Here is a 22,840-nt window from a genome sequence, read left to right as displayed (position 1 = left end):
GGCGCTTTGCCCGAGCCGCGGCCCAGCCGCCCGCCTCCCCCCCTCCCACCAGGTGCTCCTATCGCCCTCGACTCCCAGCCCTCCCAGCTACCGAGGGCCCGGCAGACCCCCCCAGGCCCCGGCAGCCCGAGCCCCGTCAGACCCCCACCCCGGGCCCGCACCTCACAAAGGAACGTCTGCCGGCTCCGGCCGCGGCCAGGCCGGATTTCGTAAGCTGGCGTCAGCCTCCTCTTCCCGCACCAGGCATACAGGTAGTTCTTCACGTCCCCCATGGCTCTGGCCGGGGGAGCGGAGGGAACGGGGCAGAAAGAAGCAGGCCCGGGGAAAGACAGCGGCCCGGCCGCAGCCCGCCCACCCCTCCCGGCGCCGGTCTAGCTGCGGGCAGCACCGCCTTCCCGCGCCTCGCAACGCCCACTGCGCATGCGCCTCGACGGCGGCCGCGGAGGGACTGAGCAGCGCCGGGCGGTGGGGGGCGAGTCCCAGGGCCCGGACGCCGCGGGCGGTATCTGCGCCGCGCCACAGCCCCTTAAACCCCACCCGGGCACGGCCGCGTCAGGGGCGCGTTGGCAACGGGCGCAGCGAGCAGTCCCCGTATCCTCGACGGGCAAGGGCGGAGCCGTCTGACCAGGACAGCCCCCTTCTCCGCCCCGCGCCGCCAGAGCCCCTCACGCAGCCCCGGCTGGGAAAGGAGCTTTTACTGCTGGCGGCCTTGCATAGCGGCTACACAGCGAAGGGCGGTAGCTGGCTCTTGCCTGCCTGTGTGTTAAGGAAAGCAAACGGCGCGCCTCGCTGCGTTTCCCCCGCTTCCCTCCCTCCAGCCATCGCCCTCACATGCAGGAGCATGGCCGGGAGACTGCCACACTTCCCCCTCTTCCAGCCTTCCAGCCACTGTCCTCACACAAGGAGCACAGCTGAGAGGGCACCATGTTTCTCCCTCTTCCCTCCTTCCTGCTCTTGCCCTCACACAAGGAGTGCAGCTGGGAGGGCGCCATGTTTCCCCCTCCTCCCTCCTTCCAGCCATGGCACTCACATGCAGGAGCACGGCTGGGAGGTTGCTGTGTTTCTCCCTCTTCCCTCCTTCCAGCCATCACACTCACGCGCAGGAGCACGGCTGCCATGTTTCCCTCTCTTCCCGCCTTCCAGCCCTCACTTGCACACAGAGGAGCACAGCCGGGGAGGTATGGCACCTCACGTCTGTCCCACACAAAGAGCTCAAGCTGGCAAGAGGGCCAAGCCTGTGGTGCGAAGGCATGGCCCGCCTTTCCATCCGACTGCCAGGGACCTGGCAACACGCGAGGGCAGGATTCCACGCTGAGAAAGAGCAGATCCATGGAAAGCGGAGTTTACCTATGCAGGAGGTGTAGGTGTCCCACTGACTCTGTGGCAACCGCCGCAATACCCGCGCTGTCATATCAGTCTTTAAACACATGGGTGTGCTGGAGATACTGATCCAGGGAGAGGACAAAACATGATGTGGCTGGAGGGAGGGTAGAGCCGAATCTTCCTCCTTTCTAGACAAAAAGAGTCAAGATCATTCAACTGGGGAAAAATCTCGGCTTTTTTTGATTTTTGATTAAAAGATACCAGCACATGCTGGGATGCACAGCGCTGCAGGGGAGCAAAAGTGCACAAAAAGGTGACCGGCCGCGCACCACTGAGGCCAGCTCTAGGAGGAAGGGGCTCAGGCAGAGCCAACTCCCTGACAGAAATCTCAGCCCCTCACGTGGGGAATGTGCCCCGCGACAGCGAACCCCACAGAAGGGGCCTCCACCACCAGACGGGCGCGGAAGTGAACATCAGTCACCATCAGGCCACACGATGCTGTCCAGCTTGGCTTTGGCCTTGACGATGAACTCCTCGGAGGCATCAAGGAGCGGAGGCCGCGGAGGTCCCATGGGAATGCCAGAAACAAACGTCATGATGGCTTTGGTCTGTGCAACGCCGAAACCTGGGCGGACAAAAGCAAAATCCTGTCACTTTCAGCCGGGAAGCAGTCTCTATACAGGTGTCCATACTGCAGCAGAGTTCCTGTGTAACCAGGCTTGAAGCACTTCTCAGAAGCGAGAACAGTCTGACTAAGAAGAGATGATCATACTTGCAGACAGGAAAGACATTACAGTAGAAATGACACCTATTTATTATGTTTATTTATATATCCTGTCATCATTGTTTCCCTGTCAAAGATACCGAGCGGAGTCTTTTTGAGACATGCACTTTACAAACTACTACGTCACTTGTACAGATAACCAAGGCTCGGTGTGTATGTGCCTTTCTCCTTGCTAATAACATACTGCCACACAGCCCTGACAAGAGAAAAGACGCTGTGAGTCCCACCCAGGTAAACCGAGCAAGAAATGGTGCTACTTCCAATTTACCTTCACTGGCAGTCTGGGCTATCCCAGCCCATTTGTCACCATGGCAGCCTGAGGTTTGCAGCCTCGTAGCTACCCCCTCGATGCAGACTCAGGCAAAGGAAAGACCCGGGGAGCAGTAACGTTCTGCTGGCATGTGGCAGTGACATTTGGTACCAGCTTAAACCACTGCTGGCCTCTCTGTCCATAGCTCAAGTGTCCTTGTGCACCTCTGGAAATTCACTGTTTGCCTCTTTACCCATAAGGCTGAATAATGATGCGTTCCCTCTGGCTTTGGGCCCGAGAAATACACCCAAGCACGACAGCTCAGCCAGATTCACTGCAGCTTGCTGTTGTATCACAAAAACCACAGCAAACAACTCTCTTCATTAAATGAAAACTACGCAATGCCCAGTTCAGTTTCCCTATGCTGCTCTAACATGGTTGGTCTTTAATTGCTTTTTATATTAAAACCTGACTTTGTTTCTGTAAATCATGGCATTTTAAAATGCTGTGGCCTCGCACAGCCTTGGCCAGAGTCACTCTTAACATTACAGCAAGGCAGGAGAGGCAAGTGTCAAAGCTGTTTTACTACTGGAGCACTTCTGTTTCAGAAAAATGAGTCTCTAGGAAAAATCTAGAAATGAGCTTTTGGAGATAGAGCAAAGACACAAAAAAACCCCAGCCCACTCACAGAAAGACTCAGGATAAGAAAAAAGGTAACCCACAGAGAGTCATGGCTTTAAAGCTGTGAGATTGCACAGAAGAGGGAAGGAAGTGAGGATGGGATCTATAAGAGATGCTTGGTCAGCTCCCTTTGCCAAGCCTCCAGCTGCTACTAACTCAGGAAACATCTAAGGCACCAATTTCTCACTGAAAAAGTCTTTCCAGAAGGAAAATCTGGGGGTACAACAAAGGAAGAGTTTTTGGAGCATCAAGACAACAAGGGACAGGGGCAGTGCAGGACTTACCTAGTTTTATGACAAAGCTGAGAAACTCCCCAGTGAGAAACTAGAAAAGACAAGCAGCAGTTTATTTATTCCTTCAGACAAAGATGTAAAGGCACCTAGAGCTATGAGGATATTTATATGGTGTAGCTTTGATAAAAGCCTGTGGCCACCTGGCTGGTCTGTGGGAAATATTAATTCAATGCCAGTGGAATAAGGGTGGGAGGGAGGGGTGGGTATAACAAAACCATCACCCCCCTCAGCCTGTCACTTGTGTTTAAGCTGTCCCTCGTCTGACAACACAACAAGTTTCACATCAGGCTCTAAAGGTTTACAAGCCTGAGTATCCACTGCCTAGTGAAGAGATTTCCTAGGGCAGATCAACCTTTCGGACGTCTTTTGGACATTCATCCAGCAGTCGTTCCTATTTTAAGGCGAAAGAAGGATGCCTGAACTGTCCCAGTGTATAGTTTGTACACAACTCCTCACAAATCTTCAAGCAGCCCAACACCAAGAGGGGTCAAGACAGAGCTGATTTTGGACAGCTTTCTGCCCAATGTCATGGAAGGTATCCCCTGAATACTCCCAGACAAAGGGGCTTGGCCACTGTGGGCTTGCTCAAGTAAGAAAGGCCAAGCCATTGCTCACTCTATGTTGCTGTGATCAGAGGGCTGAAGGATAAGTAAGGCAGATCTTGGTTAGAAGTTAGTAAGGACTGGTCAGAACAGTGAGGCAAGATGAATAAGAAGCGGGGGTGGGGCTTGGAGCTGAAAGAATTTGGCTTTAATAAAGCTACTTCAGGGTATGGACGATGGAAGCACATGGACAGCAGCCCCAGTAGAAGCTGGGGGAGAAAGGGACGGTGAAGGTGCTGTACCTGATACTTCCGTGCTAACGCAAGGTCTGGCTTTGCAAAGGCTTGCAACATCAGAGCGGCTTTTTGGCCCAAATAGTTGTATGTACTGCCAAAAAAAAGAAAAAGCAAGACAAACCCAGGATTGGTAATGCAAAGGGGGGGGCTTAGAATCACTGAAACAAAGGACACAGCCACAGGCTTTTGCTGTTCATGTAAGAATGCCATTGTTATGATATGGATTCACACAATCTATGTGTGTTTTATACTGTCAAGCATCTGAAGTATGCCAAACCCTATGGAAGACCATAGAGAAGAGATTTCTCTTCCTAGTTCTTACCAAATTAAACTTTTTGTCAGAATTAAAAAGGAAACCAATTAGGCAATACAGAAAGTCAATCACTTAATTTTCCAGTTGCTTGTTCATTTAATGGATCATCTCTCAAGAACACAGGTATCGCACAGGAATTCATCCAAGCAGCCTGGTATGAGGGGAGGAAAACAAATGGGAAATCAAACTCAACAGAGCCCTTTTTTGCACAGACTCCTCACGTGAACCAAAGTAAAAGATTTTAACCTGTTTGGGTTTTGGTTCCTTATCCACATCAAGATGATTAAAAGCGATTCCCTACTTTAAATAGTTGTTGTGAGGCTAAAGAAATATTCTGAAGCCACTGGGTCAGCTCACAGCCTTACCCTGCAAAATCCTCCCTCTCTGTGACAGAAGATGGTTAGAGATGTACTGTGTAGACAGTGGTAGATACAACAATAAGGTGTGCATAAGAAGTCCAAGCCATACTGACCTTCCAACTGCTCCATCTGCCCCTATTGCCAGTGCACTCAACAGTTGCTAGTTTGGAGTCGGGGAGGAGGAAAGAAAAAAACCATTTTTACTTCACATAACAAAATAAAGGGGGGAAAAAAAAGACAGGGTGGTGGGAGGGATGGAGTAACAAAACCACCTGGCACCGAATGTCCAGTTACTTTCCTCCACAAGGCAGAAGCAAGAGAACACCCTAGAAGAAAGATTTTTATGAGGAGCCTCTTACCTCATCCACCCCATAAAGAAATTCAAACTGTTCTCTCTCATTCTTGTTTATACACTGTGCGAGGTCCAGGAGGTCCGTGTCGCTGAACTTCACGCCCTGGAAGCTGGGGATCCGCTCTCTGATTCCATCCAGCAGCTCTTCCACACGAACTGTGCACAACAGCAATCTCGTGTTAAGAAACACACCCCTGTTCTGGGAGATCTCCCTGTCTTGTCCCCAAGGGGGAGACTTAACTATTTCACAAGTTGATCACTTCTGGCCTAAGCCCAGTAAGCTCTATAGCTCTAAAACAACCAGTAAGACAGCTTCAGTGTGATTATTTCCCCGGAGTTATATAAGAAGACATCTTTCTGCCCTCTCTGAAGCATTCCTTTAACAGATCCAAAGAGAAAAACCCTGCAGAAGTGAAAATTTAGGAGTGAACTGGCAACAACAGATCTAACAATAAAAAGAAATTCATATACCCAGGAACACTGCATCACCTGCTATCTGGAGGGAACAACTAAAGACCTGTATTCTGTTCCTCACACTTCTGCTTGATAATAAGGCTTGAGAAGCACTGTGGTTGCACATGTTATTTCCTAACAAACATAATTAGAGAGTCGGTGTACACCAAGAAAGATGTTGGTCACTATCTTGCCAAACCTGGCATTCAGCTATGCTCATCCAAAGCCATTACCTATCCTGGTCCACGCTAGTTGCAAAGCCGTGGTCAGCATCACCTCCTCCACCCCAGCTGTTCAGTAAGCTGGGACTTTTTTTCCAATGGAGAGGAATTCAATTTATTTTCCAGTTTTGCATTCACCTCTCATTTTCTGAAAGGATCCTTTCCACTACAGCTTCCATGAGACAGGAGCAGAGGCCACATACTACTGATAGACTAATGGTTGTTGTGAGCCTATGGGCTCAAGAAGAGCTGACTAAGCAGTACTTACTCTTCACACCCGTCAGAGAAGGAATGTGGTAGTAATAAAAGGGAACCGCAGGGGCTTCAGATGCAACCTTCTCTAAGAAAGCAATCAGCTCATCTGGAAGAGAACAAGCAAGGACCCCCGTAAGAGAAGGATACTATCCCTAGTAAAAGATGGTTCAGGTCTGTGGAGAAGCCATCCACAGCTTGCATACCACATAGCAAGTTGCATTAAAACTTTCACGTCATGAAAACTTAAATGTAACGAAATTCAGTGGAAGACCTCAGGGAAGGCAAAGATTATTTTAAAGCAAACCACTTTCAGTAACTCACATTCTCTTACAGCTGTAACTCGTGCACGCTCTCACACCTGCAAGACCTTTGTGGCAAAGCTGCCTCACCAGGATCACAGAATCACAAGGTTGGAAAAGACCTTTAAGATCATCGAGTTCAACCGTTCCTGTCCTGTGCTAAACCATATCCCTGAGCACTCAACCCCCTCCCTGGGCAGCCTGTTCCAGGCCCTGGCAACTCTTTCAGTGAAGAACTTTTCCCTCACATCTGATCTGACCCTGCCCTGGCACAGCTTGAGCCCATTCCCCCTCGTCCTATTTCCTGTCACCTGGCTGAAGAGACCATAGTCCACCTCTCTACACCCTCCTGTCAGGTCAGTGTAGGCAGTGATAAGGTCTCCCCTCAGCCTCCTCTTCTCCAGGCTGAACACCCCCAGCTCCCTCAGCCACCCCCTTCCCCAGCCTGGTTGCCCTTCTCTGGACTCACTCCAGGACCTCAATATCCTTCTTGTAGTGAGGGGCCTGGAACTGGACACAGCACTTGAGGTGTGGCATCACCAGTGCCAAGTACAGGGGCACAATTACCTCCTCAGATCTACTGGCCACACTATTTTTGATACAAATATGATCACTTGTATGGACACATAAGACAAGGACAGATCATGTTCACACCCACATCCCTGAGCTCCTGCTCAACAGTGATGATGAAAAGGTTTTTGGACAACATTTCTGTACTGTTTGAGGAATTATCAGGGATCCTAGTCACAGTAGCAATCCACTCCAGTGGCTTCTAGTGTTTCCACTGAAGATTTCCATTCCTGATTCATTCAGACAACTTTTAGCATCCCTGTTACAAACCTCTGCTTCATTAGACTATGTTCATTACATCAAAAGCAAACCACTCCATTTATCACTTTGGAGGTAGCCTTAGGGACACAGAACCAAACGTGATCACCTCAGTAACAAGAGGCACTCCTGTGTAACCAGCAGTTTATCAGTGTCCAGCAGGGTCAGCATGGAACCAGTCACCTCCTTGCGTGGCCCAGATGAAGGATGCCCTTCATGCTATTTGCTCTGAAGACAGATCAGTTAACAACTCTTCCCATAAGCAACTGTTCTTTTTACAAGAAGCTAACAATATACAACCCAGAAGACATCCCCACCATGTCTTACTGGGGGACTTCTAATTATTTCCCAGTTTTAAAAGGGCTCTTTGTCTAGGTTCTGCTTTTGCATGGCACCAGACATGAAAGAGAAGATGCCACTGATGCTGTGTCTATGGTAAAGGCTTGGAGGGCAGGTCTGGCAACCACATCTACTCACCTTTCTTGGTGGGTTTGAAGAAGAAGGGGGCAATTGCAGCAATGGCACTTGCACCTATGGCTGCTGCGTGTCTTGCCTGTAAAGAAGAGGATGGGAAGTGTCTGAAGGCACCTCTGTGCTGCGCGTATCGCATCATGAAAAGGAATCATATCCTGTACCCACCAGCTCCTGGGACTCTGGCAGACTCAGAGCTCCGACGTGAATGATGATGTGATCCAGTCTGCACAAGGACAAATTCGAAAGGTTTGGGGAGGTTTCAGTGATGGTGACAAACACCAGTCTGCCCAAATGAATTGCTTCAGACCAGCGAGACACCGAACAAGAACTTCACTGAGCTACACTCAACCTGACAGGGCTCTGCACTTCGTGCTGGCCTGACAAGCAGACACAGGGGGAGAGCACTGACAGCAGCAAGCAGCCAAGGCAGAAAAAAGAAAAGACATTTGCAGATCTCAGCCACGTGTCAGACCTTGCTGTTGTACTTGCAAGGCTGTCAGGAGGCACCAATTTCAGTCTTAATAGACATTAAGGATTTAAGGGAAAGCTGGGAAAAGCAAAGATTATCATAGCACCTTTGCTTTCTAAACCTCCAGCTCTGCAGAGCTACCAGCAGAGTTCAGCCTCAGAGCAGCACCTCTGCCTGCCTGCCTGCTTGCTCCTGCCAAGACAATCTCCCAGACTCCAGTCTGTCAGGCCCATTTCCATGTTTCTCCTTTATATCCATATGGACTGGGAGCTTTCACACCACATTGTGTCTGCTTACTATCCTTCTCACCCAAAACACCTCCTCCTCCCCACGTCCTCTGACACAGCGAGCAAGAAGGTGGCAGTGGTGAGGGATACAAGACAATGACAGGTACAAGAGAAGGAGAACAGAGGTGCAATTGGATACACAGCTGCAGATCCAGGTTGAATTCCTTCTTCTGCCACTGACTTTGTACCTTTAGGGAAGCATCACAACAGTTCACACTGCAGCTTCCCCCATACCAAATCATTTCATATATTAAAAGGTTCAGAAACCCTCAGAGGGTACAAATATGCAGACAGATACATGGAATTGTAGAGGTTAGAAGGGAACTCCAGACAGCTCTTTTTCATTTCTTCTCATGAATAAGCCAGGGGCACAGCCGTTTTTACCCCAAGAGCCCTTTTTTGTCCCCCTGCTCCTCAGGGTATCAGAGAGGACTCTCACAAGCTCTCTAAGCAGTAGAACTGTACACCAGCTAACTGGCAGTAACAAAACCACAGACTTCTATGATAAAGGAGCTGGGGAACAAAGCCTAACAACAAAATACTCCAAAAAAACCCCAACCCATCAACAGATGTGGCCCTGCAATCAGACGCACCTCTGTCATAAAACGAGATCCAGAATCCCCTGTTCCCTCTCAGCTACTCACTTGTCTTTTCCTTGGCGCACCCATTCTTCTGCCAACTGCTTCCTCTCCTGGATGGTAAGGGACAGCCCTTCTCCTGTTGTGCCGTTCACTGTTTCAACACAACACGACACACACGTCCTGAGGCCTGGCCCACAGGCATTGCTTTTACTGAAGACTCGATGCTTTTGATGATACTGAACAGAAATACTTTTCACCCAACTCAATTGAAGATAGTGATGGCCCACACCATGGGGACTGTGGTGTTATCACTGCTAAAGGATGTGACAGACACCTGGGTGCTTGGGGATCAGCAGCTGTGGGAGGGAGGTAGCAGATTTTGGCTGCTGAAACTGGGAAACTGTCTGCCAGCACCTCCTCCCCAGCAGATGCTACCTCCTCCTCCTCCCACAGCGAGTCAGGCTGTGACAAACACAGGAAGGGAGGCCCAGCTAGAGTTTGGTGGCTCTGTTGTGTGAAATCAGAGTCACAGAATTACAGGGGTTGGAAGGGATCTCCAGAGATCATCAGGTACAACCTCCTGCCAAAGCAGGGTCCCTAGGACAGGTCACATAGGTTGGCGTACAGATGGGACTGGAATATCTCCAGAGAAGGAGACTCCACACCCCTCAGCAGCCTGTCCCAGGGCTCCCTCACCCTCACGGGGAAAAAGTTCTTCCAGATATTGATGTGGAACTGACGAGATGTCAGTATGGTCACTCACAACAACAGATAAATATGGGATGGCTGAAGTCACTGCCACCCTCTGCTCTCCATGTTGGCAGTCTTTTGACTGAGGTTTTGAACCAGAATCTTATTGTTGACTTCAAGCTGTGAATCAAAGCGTTTAGCAGGTGCTGTAATTCCTACCCATCCCGGCTGCCCCTGCAGCGGTCCCTGGGATGGAGGCAGAATAGGTTGGTGGGAGCAATGAGCACCATGGTATCACCCACTGCACCACCGGTCTCCTAAAGAAGCCCACTGGGCTCTAATGAGCTCACTAAATTCCCTGGAATCCCAGGCTGATGGGTTTTAACCAGGTGATTGTATCTTGCCCAGGCAAAGGGGAGAATCATTCAGCTGAGTCTTCTCTGCCCACACAGTATTATCCACTCATCTTTGGGAATATCACATATGAAGGGAATGCTTATTTTATTCCACACAGAAATGGGGTGCAGGCAAAAGCAGACGCCTCAAACATTGCTTGCACTCTTCTCCACTGGTGAATATACATGGCTAGGATGGTCCTGCATCTACAGCCCCTCCCACTACAGCTCTTATCAGGTGAGATATAACAGGATTCCTATCCAGGCAAAAGGGGTGTAATAGTTTCTGGCAAAAACCCCACACTTACCAAAAACATTCTTCACATTCTGCTCGCTTACCAGATAATCCACATACTGACCAATCACTGGAAGGTTAATTTGTCTGAAATGAAAGGAACCACAGCAACCCTAAGTGCCCACCCACGTCTCGCAGATCAAGAGACAAACAGGACACACATTTTTGAAGCCATGCATTTGTACACACACGGAGTACCCCCAAGGTACACCACCTTGTACTTCACATTTCAGGCAACAGCTCACTTCTGAACTCTTTCATCCAGTTTCCCTTCCTCCTGACCAGTAGTTCACTGTTCCAACCTTTTCTCTCACTTGGTAAGTACTGTGAGCTCGTCACAGCAAAGGTTTTTTTTGGAGATATGAGAGAATAAGAGGCACTCTGAACTTTTAGAGTGTTGAGGGAAAACAAGAGTCCTCTTGAGAGCACAAAGATATTCTGCAAGTGATGGCAAATAGTTAAACTGTGTTTGTGACTGCTGGACAGACAGTGGAATGGCATCTGCTGGATGTCACTTTGACCTCTCTCCCTTAGGATGAGGAAAGCAACAGACTTCCCGGACAAAGAAGGGAAACTGAATTCTAGTTTTATCTTCTCTCCAGGACAAACTTACTTTGTTTATCAATGTACAATGTTCCACCATTGTTTCCATTTGTCCAACATCCAGACCAACCCTACACTCTGGAAGTCAATTCTGGGGCCTTGGCTGGGTTCGCACACCACCCAGCGTGTCACAGCTGCTTTCACTGAACGTACCTTACAAGGGCCATGTGTTCCAGGCAGGGGGCCCAGGCCACTCTCCAAGCATCATGCTGCAATAACTTGGAGCAGTAATAAAAAATGAAATCAGAAATAAGTTGCCTTTAAAGCAAGAAAGGAAGCAGTGACTGCAGTGCAAATGAGTTCCCTGAGACAGCACTGTCCAGAAGTAACGGCTCGCTTTCAGACACATCTCCACCATCTCCCTCAAAAGCACACACACACGTTGACACAACCCTCACCAGAGCTCAGGGGCCTTTGCTGACTCCAAACAACTCTGTCTTGCGACAGACAATGCAGCTGGGAGGGTCATCTGTTCGCCATCACTGCTTTGAGGAAGGCTGAGTTTCAGCTTTCGGTTTGATGCTGTTTTCAGCACTGTGCAGTCCTTGTGGTGTTTTCCTCAGGTTTAGACTAATTCCACACATACACATGAAGGCATGCATGAGTTAGCTACAGTAAAAAAAAGTCTAAGAGGCCTTCAGAATTGTGACAATTAAGTATTTCCCAGCTCTCAAGAGCTCTTTTTAACTCAGACTGTGATCTTTCCTAACAAATGTGAGGATACTGCAATACTCTATACATGCAACCTTACTGTGATTGAATTTGCACCTGCAAAAGCAGCAGAAGCAGCTGGGAGACTGCTCCAAACCCAGACCTACTGCATCTGCAGGGCAAGAGGAAGAAGTAGAGGCAAAGGGATCATTCTCTAGTCCTAGTGGGACCTACCTAATAGTTTCCCCCTCCCATCAGAGATCTGATTTAAGAACAAACCCAGAACTGATCAGTTCCAGGTAAGGAAAGTAAGGGTCAAAGGTAACAACAATCTAACAACTCACCCATCAGGAGTCATTGGAGTGATTGTAGCAGCTACAAGACCCCGTAATGTCTTTCTGGGTGTCATTGAGCTTTTCTGAAAAGAAGGAGATAGAAATGATTACTATCCTTAAGTGTTGTTCAACTTCTGCTGCAAGAAAAACCGGACAGACAAAGTTCAGGAGCAGTGGACTTTGCCAGGCTGTTAATTTTGGTTAGAGAGCCGCCTGGCCGAGGGAAGCGCGGCTCGCTGCAGCCAGCTCCGCCCCGGGCCGGGGCACCAGGTGCGGTGGCACCTCAGAGGCACCTTCCCTCGGCCAGCACGTACCGGGTAGCGCCTGCCAGCCTGGCAGGGGGGGCAAGTTTCGCAGGGACCCGGGCTCACAACCCTTCCCCCGAGAAAGGCCCCTCACGCTGACCAGCCCGGCGACCCGCCGGGCAGCGCCGAGCCGAGGGGCCAGCCCGCCGGGTGGCTCCCGCCAAGGGAAGGGCGGGCTGAGGCGCCCACACACACTCCCTCAGCCCCCCGCCCGGCCTCTCCCTTCCCCTCACCTCGCCCCCGGCCTGGCCCGGCCCGGCAGCACCTCCGCCGCGGCCCTGCCGGCCGCCTCGCTCCTCCCGCAGCCCGGCGGGAAGCGGCGCTGCCCAGCCCGGCCTGGCTGAGCGGACCCCGGTTCGGTTCCAGCCGGCTCCGCAGCCCGGCGCGGCGCTGTAAAAAGCGCTGAGCAGGCAGGAGCCGGCGGCAGGAAGCCGGCATCAGCTGACAGCGCCACTGGGAAACCTCCGCTTCGTCCCTCCTCTGCTCTGCCCGGCTTCCTCTGACTACCCATCTCCATTCACAAGCCCGTGGCCTCCCGCTGGCGCCGCGACCGCGGAACGCTAAAGCTTGTCTGGATTATTAATAGCTACTTGCAAGCGCTTTTTAAAAGTAAACCCCCCAAAACTGAAGAAACCCCAACTAAATATCAGGGGGGAGAGGTGAGAGAGCTGGCTGTGGGGCTGGGGAGATGCCAGGCAGGCTCTGCCGGGAGAATGGTACCCACGGTAAGGCTGGCAGCCGCAGCATCACAAGGTTGGAAAAGACCTTTCAGATCATCGAGTCCAACCGTTCCTGTCCTGTGCTAAACCATATCCCTGAGCTCCTCATCTACCCGTCTGTTAAACACACCCAGGGATGGTGACTCAGGTCCCCCCTGCCCTCCCCGGACAGCCTGTTCCACATCCCAACAACCATTTCAGTTAAGGATTTCTAATCTAAACCTGCCCTGGCACAACCACTGCCAGAATGGGCAGCATCACTCATAAGCTCTACGAGTTTCTGTGGGGATTGCTGCCCAGGCACAAGTCACTGCAGGAAAAAAAAAAAAAAAAAAAAAAAAAAAAGGGGGGGGGGGGGGAATCTTTTTGTTGACAGCTGAAAACTGGAAGCATGTTTGTGGTTTGTTTCCTCCCCTACGAGGAAAGGCTGAGTGAGCTGGGACTGTTCAGTCTTGAGAAGAGAAGACTAAGGTGGGACCTAAGTAATGTTTATCAGTATCTTAAGTACGGGATGCAGGGGGAATCAGCCAGCCCCTTTTCAGTGGTCTGTGGATACAGGACAAGGGGCAGTGGCTGCAAATTAGAGCACAGGAAGTTCCACACCAACATGGGGAAGAACTTTTTCACAGTGAGGGTGACAGAGCCCTGGGACAGGCTGCCCAGGGAGGTGGTGGAGTCTCCTTCTCTGGAGATATTCAAGACCTGCCTGGACGCCGACCTGTGCAATATGAGCTGGGGAGCTGCTTTGGCAGGGGGGTTGGACCCGATGATCTCTTGAGGTCCCTTCCGACCCCTACGATTCTGTGATTCTGTGATTCTATGATCTAGCTGCAAGCTTTGGAGATTGTCATCATTTCTGACAAGACACCCACTGTGGGAGGGACCTCATGTTACTCAGTGCCTTTAATTCACAGTTGTTTTACAAATCATCATTATTTAGATAATAACACAGAAACTATAACGTATGAATCGCAAAACTATGGCATAAACCAAAAGCCACAAGACGCCCAGAAATGAAAACACCTGCTTCACTTTGGTCCCACCATGTACACAACAACCTGAGTGCAGCTCACGTCATGGGGACTGCAGGCCAGCATGAGGACTTCAAACATGAGAGGCTTTAGCCACCGGTTTCACATCTCCTGTCCTTCCATCAGCCTGTTTCTTGCCCCAGTGTGGTGCTGGAAGCACTCCCAACACCAGTGTCCTTCTCTCTGGGGGACATAGCACAGGGAGCTGGAAGGATCCAGATCATTGTATGAGAAAGGGAAATGGAGGTCAGGCTGTGACAAGCAAGCATAAAACTATGAACCACCCCTCACGGGCAGCCCCGGGGTTCCCGTTTTCTTCTCCAACATGTGACTTTACCACGCGCAGGGCAGAGTCTGTGCCCCGTGGCAGAGAGGCAGCTGTGTGCTGAGCAATCCTCCTCCATCCCACCAGAACTGCAAAGTCAAATCTTCTCCCAGCAGATCTGACCAGCAGCTCCTAAGACAAGTCATACCCTGCAGAGATTTGTGGCTGACATTTCATGGACTCAAAAGGAAAGAGGCTATGAAAGGCCATATAGAGTCCATACGGCTTTTGACCACCAAAGAGACATCCATCAGCCTCTCCTGAGTACGCCCCAGTGCTGGCAGCTTGCAGCTCTCCTGTGGGCTTGGTTTGCTTCCTGTGGAAAATCACTTGTGTTTTCTACACCTGTCCATAAAAGAAGTGTGAGAAGACATTCTGTCTCCAGTACGTACTTCCAGCCTTTCCATTACAGCATGTTTTAAGAGCATCCGGTGCCTGCAGTGATGAGAACAATCCCCTGTTGTTGTGTGCTTCAGGAGCATATTTTTCATGTAGTCACAGAGTAATCTCAGGAGTTTGGCTTTGTGGTATTCCTCCTCCACTCCGAAATATGCTCCCCGTGGGCTGTCCCTGCGCAGCCATGGCTTTCTCTGGAGTTTGGCCTTATTAACAGCTTCTTGCAAAGCACATGTATTGTTCTTTTCTTTTTGAGGCTCATCTGGTTCTTCAAGAAATCCCCTCTTCTCTCTGCTCCTCCATTTCTACAGCTGAACAGTCCCTGCTCTCTCAGCCTCTCCTTGTAACACGAGTTCTCCAAACGCACAACCATCTTCAAGGCCCTTCCCTGAACCCACTTGAGGAAGCCCACGTCTTGCCTCTCACGGGGAGCCCAACACTCCAGATGCATCTCACTGCTGAGCAGAGGGGAAGGATGACTCCCTCAACCTTCTGGCATCTCTTTTTCTCATGCAGCACGCTGCAGGGTCACACCACTGGTCCATCAGGTCTCCCAGGTCCTCTTCAGCCAAGCTGCATGGCCCCCAGTCTGTACTGGTGCACGGGTTTATTCCTCCCCAGCTGCAGGACTTCATACTTCCCTTTGTTGAACTTCACGAAGCTCCTGCCACCCATTTCTCCTGATTGTTGAGGTCCCTCTGGATGACAGCACACCCATCCGGTCTATTAGTCACTCCTCCCAGCTTCGTGTCATCTGCAGACTTGCTGAGGGTGCTCTCTGCTCCATCGTTTAGGTCATCAATGAGGAGGTAAAGCAGCACTGGCCCTAGAACAGTGTGTTTTAGAATCAGTTAAGTAATTTTGAAAAGGTGTAACTCAGGGGGTGTAATAACTTTCTGTAAGAGCTCAGCAGAGGTGTTTTGTAGCTCTCTGGTGGTATTTTAGAGGGGTTTAGAGCATATTCAAAATGTTTAAGAGGCCCCAAAAACATTCTTGGATCTTCAGATAAACACAGAGGGGTTGGAGATAAGATCAGATGAATCTGAAAGGTGCTTAGAGGAGGTTTAGAAACATGGCAGTGCAGTGTAGAGGATCCTAGTGCTCTTCAAAGGGCTGTCAGAGCTCCCCAGAACTGCTTAGTGTGCTTTTGAGGAGTTGGGGGGAAATATGGAGTTGTTTTTCAGATGTTCAGGGTTGTTGGCAGGAAGTTTAATGGCATTTTAAAGTTTGTTTAAAGATTGTTAGAGGTGTTTAGAACCGTTTAGAGCTGATTAGAGAGTTTTAGAGTGGTTTAGAGACTGCTTAGAGTTGCTCAAATTACGTCTGTTTTGAGGTTATAGCCTATTGCAGCAACAGGGAGCGCCTTACAGGTCTCCAGCTGATTGAGGGAGTTTTAGAGCAATTTCAAAGAGGTATACAGTGGTTTACAGCTGCCTAGAGGGGGTTAAAGCCTTCTAGTAGTTTAGAGACACTTTGAGAAGTTTTGGAGTGTCTCCAGCCCATCACCTGCCCAGTTCAGTACTGGTTCTGGGTTAAGACTGCCTTCCCACAGCCTTCGAAGCCACGATTGCTGTTTCTGACTCCCTTCAGCACCCCTCTTCCCAAGTCCCTGTGTTTTTGTGTTTCAGGACCATCTTTGCTTACCTCTGGAAGGAATGCAATTAAGAAAATCACAGAATCACAGGATTGATGGGGTTGGAAGGGATCTCCAGAGATCATCAGGTCCAACCCCCCCCCGCCAGAGCAGGGTCCCCAGGACAGGTCACACAGGGTGGCACCCAGATGGTATGGTAAAGATTCTGAGCCTCTGATGTTTACACTGCTAAGGGCCCGTGTAATTACCAGAAAGAGAAAGAGCAGAGCTGCAGCCAAAGCCAAGACACAGGGTATTCCCATGAAGTTTGAAAGCCAGCATAGGTTCCCTCCAGCAGTACTACACTGATAGCGTGGATAGTTACTCACTTCATTCCTCCTACAGTCATCAGCAAGTACCTCCACGTCCCATCACACCCACCTCCACACACAACCAGCAGCGCCAACGATGTGCACACGAGTTCAGAGTCCTATGGATGAGACAGTCAATGTTTAGGGAGACTCAAATCTCCCTGAATTTGGATACTCAGGAGTATCCAAATGCGTGAATTCAAGTTCCAAAATCCGGGCTGTGAATTTTGGGCCTGGCAGAAGAAGAGCTGAGGCTGCGTGCAGGAGCCACGCTGTGCAGTGACTGGGAAACGGCTTCCCACCCAAATAAGCAGTGAAGTGGTGGTGGTGTCAGTGGCACCAGAACTTGGAGGATAATAAGGACAATGGTGATAACAACAAAAATTAGTTGCTATTTTCCCCAAACAAGTACAGGAATAAAAATATGAGTTTACAGGCTTGAGCAACTTTTCTATAGGGAAAAGAAAGGAACATGAATGTCAAAAGCTCATCTAAATAACTCTCTAAGATAACTCCACATAGGGAAGTAATTAACACTTTTTTGTTGCCACGTGCCAACACTGTGGATTCACATTAAGAACTCCATTATTCAAATCACTGCCTTGCTGGGGTAAGGCTGACTGCTAAAGCCCAAGGCCCTCCAAGTTTCCTCCAGCCTTGTTTGCTGTCGCTGTGTTAACACTTCGAACATTTTCCACATGGACTCCAATTTCCCACCCCCATCCTTTACTTCTGTGCTCCCCAATTCACACTTCTCTCTACCTATACACAGTTCTGACATCTGGATTTTCCCATTCCTCCCGTGACTGCAGTTCTGGATGGGCATAATCTAACTACAGTTTTGCCGCTGTTTGTCTGTGTGGTAAATAAACGTAGAGAGTTAATAATGTTCTTTCTAAGAGAGACCCTGTCTATTTTCAGAACAAATAGGAAGTACCCAAGCATGAACAATGGCAGAAATTCAAGAAGGCAGTCCTTGGGAAAGCGATCAAATGCTGTTAAATGCTGTCTTGGCTGGCTGGTATTCACAAGTCCATCATCTGAAAAGCTGATGTCATCCTATATAGAACATCTGCCTCTCTTTCTCTGCTCAAAATCTAAAGGTGCAAAAATCCAAGAAATGCTGACCTCTCAGATTTTAAATCTGAGTTTTAAACTGGTGAATTTGACATCAATTCTGCCTGGCAGCTTGCCAGTGCAACTCTTCTAGAATTGAGCATAACCTGGAAGATTTTCCTAACTTGGGGTTTTCTTAACTGTCCTGACACAGACATTCAGACTGGTGTGTTTTTGCTGCATAAAAAAACGTTTAACACATCAAGATGTTAATTGTTCAGATGTTAAATGGTGAATCTTAACAATTCACTAATAGATACTAGAGTATATTCACATGTAAGGCTTTAGAAGCAGAACTGTCATGGTCCCTAGATCCATTAGTGAGCTAGTGACCACTGGCAGCCAAAAGAGTTTTAGAGGCACTTTGGCATTAAAGTAGAACTCACCTCTGGACACAAACAACAGTGCCATCTGCTGCAGAAGGCAGCATTGGCTCATCTTCAGAAAGGACAGAAAGAGAGATCAGGTTCCTAAAGAATCCATCTCTGGAGGCCTTCCGTGCGCGATCTAAGTAACAAAAATGCCCACCAAAACCCCAAGCCCACAACTGAACCCCTCACTGTTATAAGATGTGAGAATTCTGATACTTGTGCAACTCAGATGAGGAAGAAGCCAAACCCTCAGGCAGGGTAACTGACAGATTAGTGGTTAGTTGGATGGAGAGGCCAGAAAGAGAACATTTTCTTGCAGCCATGCACCCCCCAACACCTATGTGGCAACAAATACACTGACAACAGGACTGCAAGGGCTTTGTAATGGGTATACCAGGTACCACAAGGGTCCTCCATTCAGATTGCTGAAGAGCTATCAGAACAGAAACCCCTAACCAGAAGGTTACTATTTTTTCAGTTATATCTTCATGTATTTTTTAGAGAAAGTGGAAAATACTCATCTTTCAGAAGACCATTCTCTCTAACATTTGTCTACGATACACGTCCTTACGCTCTGGACCTGTTTTCACCATCTCTGTTTTCAGGTCCCTGGGACTCCATAGGGAAACTCTGGGCTCTCCAGGGCAATATCCACACACCTGGGTCCTTTTCAGACAATCAGAGCTGTTCCAAGCATCTCAAAATGAGCCTTCTACAGAGTCAGAAGCTTCTCCCTCCCTTACAACTCAGGAGATTCTGTGTGGTTCTGTGATCCCAAGCCCTGGGCAGACAGGCTGCCAGGCGGTCTCACTCCATTCAGCATACAGACTGGAGAAAGCTGGGAGAGGGAGGGAGGAAGGAGCCAAAGCAGGTGACAAAAAAGAGAAGGAAAAGATGCCCTTAAGGATCAAAGAAATAAAATGCAGAGCCAGTGTGTTCCCGCTCCGTATCACTTGTTGCTTGTACTACAGATTGTTGGCAACTTCAAATATTGGACCTTCCTGTTGATAAGAAACAGTCATTAAATGCTCGTTCTCCTTAAGGTTGTTTGAACCCTCTCTCTGAGCAATGTTCTCAGATGATTTATGCCTGTCCCCTTCCTCTTCAGAGCTGTAGTTGCAAAGAAGGTGTATTTCTCTCACTTCAGGCTGTAACGTAACTTCAAAAACAGCAATACAACACACTTGTGTCAAGGCTTGCTTCTACCAGCTACCCATGTGACCTTAATCCTGATGTATTCATACCTTGGAGATAAACCCTCCTTGTTTCATGCTCTTTTTTTCTGAGAACAATCTGTCAGCAGCAGAATGTAGGTGAATTTGTAGGGGAAATTGAATTTACTTCCTCTCCTTCCAGCACCCAGTGAGGACTGCAGGTTTTTTGTGGATGTAGTTAATACTAATGCTGGCTAAGGAATTTTACTGAGACAACTGCTATGGGGTTCAGCTGGTAGTTAGATGCCTAAACAGATCCATAGTAAAATTAATCCTTATTCTGAAAGGAAGCCAGGGGAATAAAGCAGCATATAAAGCTGAGGAAGTTTCTCTCAGGGCTCCACAGACAGCAAAGAAGGTGGTTTAGGAAGGATGTTCATGGCAGCTTGAAAGAAGGGTTAATTTAGGATTAATTCACCAAACCCAAAATGATTCCAAAGTGTGACCTTCAGCAGAGAAGCTTTGGGAAATGCCAAGTCAAGAGTGCTCTGGAGTGGCAGTAGATGCACGAGGCGTTGTCTTTGGTTAAAAGCAGAGGGTTCCAGGCCATCTCTGATGAAGTGAGCAAGGAGTCACTCATTTAGCAAGATTTCAGGTACCTCTGTTATGGAGTCAGCTGTTCACAGTAGCAGGGAGATACTGTAGTTTCATGTGCCATTCATAACAAATTACCTGGAATCAGGCAAAAAGCAGGTGGGCAAAATCCACATATGCATTTCCAGAAATCAAATGACTTCTGGCTGAGGCCCAATCCAGTGGTAACAAACCGGTGCACTGATGTCAAACCGTGCAGGTTAGAGCACAAGGTCTAATTACCATCATTTGACACAGGGCAGAGACTTCGCTTCCATGATTTGCCAAGGACAGTATCAAATCTCCTTGGAGCAGCACCAGGGCACATTCAGCTGCCCCTTCAGAAGACAGCACGCTTACGCATCTTCCTTTTCCTTGCTGGAAGTAAGAGTAAGATATAAACTGGAGGTTACTAGGTGGCTTTCTTGTTCTTCACAGCAAGAAGATAAGAAGCTTCTTTTGGGGGATGAATATGCAGTAAACCCCAGTTCATCTAATAACGTACAAAGCCACTTTTGTTGTCCTGGACTATCATTTATAGTGACTATAAGCATCACATACTCAGCTCCTGTTTTGTAAAGTAAGGGCTTCTCCAGCATCTTGCAAAAGCAAGTGCCACTTATATGTGAACAGAATGGGCTCTTTTAAATCCAAACCATCGTCAAAGGCGAGCCTCAGGCAGAAATGCAAAATTGCCTGGAGCATCTGGGCAGAGACCACTTCTTAGAACATGTGAGTGGCCATACTCAGACACACACCCATCCTTCTGTGTTCCTCACACGCAATCTTCTCACATTATGCCACAGGCTTTTCAGCTACAAGATCATGACTCAAAGTTATTAACCCTGCTGTAATAAAACATTCTTCCCAGGTGCCTCCAATCTTTACCCAATTAGGCCAGTGGAAAAGCTCTGTCTCTTTTTGTGCAAGCAGTCTGGGCTTGCCTTTAGGATTAAGGCAACTTGCAAGGATAAAGGCACGTGAATGTGACAGCAGCTATTGTAATGCTGTCACAGAACAGATGTAAGCATTTTTGCCTTCCAGCGTGCTGCTTAAGGTCTTGTCTGGGCTTGGTGGAGACAAGTGTACACAGTGTAGAGACAGGGAGATGGAAATCACAAGGGAGCCTGTCACAGGCCTGTCCTTAATGCTTCTCCAGTCGAAGCTGCTAGCATGAAAAACCATGACTGAAGCAGAGGGTCAACACAGTGTTCTGCCCAGAAGTACCTGCTGGAAGCAGGGAAGTTATACTACAAACTGTGTGCTTTTATGTGCCTGTGTTCTCAGCTGTACTCCTGGAGCACAACAGCACAGAAAAACAGTGCTCTGTCAGCTGTTCTAGAAAATACCAGCTAAGTCCATATATATATATATATATATAGAGATAGATAGATAGATAGATAGATAGATAGATAGATAGATAGATAGATAGAGAACGTCTGGGCTTATATATATATATATGACATTAAAGAGAGGTGTCATAGGCTCCCTTTATAACTTGATTACTGCCTATTTAATTAGCACACTTAAGAGGTACAGTGTGCAAGGAGAGGTTGGTATTTACACAGGCAGCATGAGCCTTCACCACCGCCTGGCTTTGCTTTCCCCCATGCAGCCAAGAGGTGAACATACCCTGTGTGGCTTCCCTGCCATACATCTGGTAAACTGCTGGGACGCCAAGGGGCTACAACAGTCCTTTCACGTGATTCTCCTGTGTAAAGGTGAGGAGTATGGAGTTAGAACACTCACATTTCCTCCTGTTTACAGGTACCAGTGCAACCGTGCGGCAGTTACCATCAGAATTCCTTCCCCACCCCCCTAGCTCTGCTCTGTTGGGGTATGCATGAAGTTATGTACAGAATGCATGTCCTCATGCCTGCCCTACTGTCTCTCCCAACTGTTGACATGTTCTCTCAATGTATACGTGAAAAACAAGTGCTGGAAAACAACTTCTTGGGAAAACACTGATGATTGTTCTCCAGCCTTGGGCTACTCCACCAGGAACAGTTAGCTCTTTGTGGGAGAGATCAGCTGGACACAAACTGACTGAGGATTTGTTATGTGCCTCTCTGCTACAGAAACAAAATGAGAATTCACAGTGGGCTTCTGTTTATCTACAGATTAATCACCCCCCCCCCCCCTTTCAAGGCAATACTTCTCCACGCTCGTGATCAGGGCAAATGTGTTGCGATTGCTGAGCTGCTGTGGCTGGGTGGTTTTTTACAGGGTTCTCTCTACTCTGCAGAAAAAAAACCTGCTAGCACACACCTGACAGGAGCATTGGTGTGAGAGAGTAATTTAACCACTAACCTCACACAAGCAGGTACCTTTACATGCCTGTAGCCCCTGAGCAAAGGCCATGAAGTAACAGCTTCTGCCTCTCCAGAATGCCCTGCTGATTCTCCTGTTGACCCAAGCAGAGCACATGTTGAGTTTGAGTTTACTGCATAAAATAAAAGTTCAAAGCACATACGGAACTGGTTCTGCATTTCAGCCTTCACGTGTTCTAACCTGTTCCATCAGTAAATCCCTCATCACATTGCCCCACCTCTATAGCTTTATGGTTGGGGCTTTATTTTATTCTCCCTTTTGGAACAGGAGTGTATCACCCAGCATCCAGATGAAGTTCTCCCCAAGCATAGGTGTTTCCTGTTACAAATCTGTTACTGATTTCCAGTGTCCCAGGGAGCTTAGCTGAATTTGCCTGCCTCAAGGAATGCACAAGCCACGACAAAAGCGGGAGGTGGCCCCAGAATCCAAACTGTGAATTTTAATCTGCTCTATTGTGCTGGTTCATAAAGCTATCTGGAGCTGCAG

At 48.7% G+C, this 22,840-nt stretch overlaps 2 protein-coding genes across 3 annotated transcripts in view; both read right to left on the bottom strand.

The window, feature by feature from the left end:
• DHX9 (DExH-box helicase 9) overlaps positions 1-272 on the bottom strand; it is a gene marked incomplete at its 5' end in the record, with an annotated part of 31,178 nt that extends 30,906 nt beyond the window's left edge. For both annotated transcript variants that reach the window (XM_084266476.1, XM_084266477.1), the window contains one exon: positions 162-272. In XM_084266476.1, coding sequence (XP_084122602.1) covers positions 162-272 — 111 coding nt within the window. The remainder of the gene's footprint in view (positions 1-161) is intronic.
• Positions 273-1,548: 1,276 nt separating this feature from the next.
• NPL (N-acetylneuraminate pyruvate lyase) lies at positions 1,549-12,683 on the bottom strand. The gene is made up of 12 exons (XM_084265971.1): positions 12,568-12,683; positions 12,039-12,112; positions 10,454-10,527; positions 9,124-9,211; positions 7,889-7,946; positions 7,727-7,802; positions 6,136-6,228; positions 5,201-5,349; positions 4,955-5,001; positions 4,176-4,260; positions 3,323-3,362; positions 1,549-1,948 (listed from the first exon to the last, which is right to left on the bottom strand). Exons 2-12 carry the CDS (start codon positions 12,101-12,103, stop codon positions 1,797-1,799), a joined length of 927 nt encoding a protein of 308 aa, XP_084122097.1. The 5' UTR covers positions 12,104-12,112; positions 12,568-12,683; the 3' UTR covers positions 1,549-1,796.
• Positions 12,684-22,840: the final 10,157 nt, after the last annotated feature.

This window comes from Gallinula chloropus, assembly GCF_964237585.1.
Source record: "Gallinula chloropus genome assembly, chromosome: 6".
In the NCBI taxonomy this organism is placed as follows: Eukaryota; Metazoa; Chordata; class Aves; order Gruiformes; family Rallidae; genus Gallinula; species Gallinula chloropus.
The sequence above is the reverse complement of the archived record's forward strand: the minus strand, read 5'-3'. Positions and strand labels throughout refer to the sequence as shown.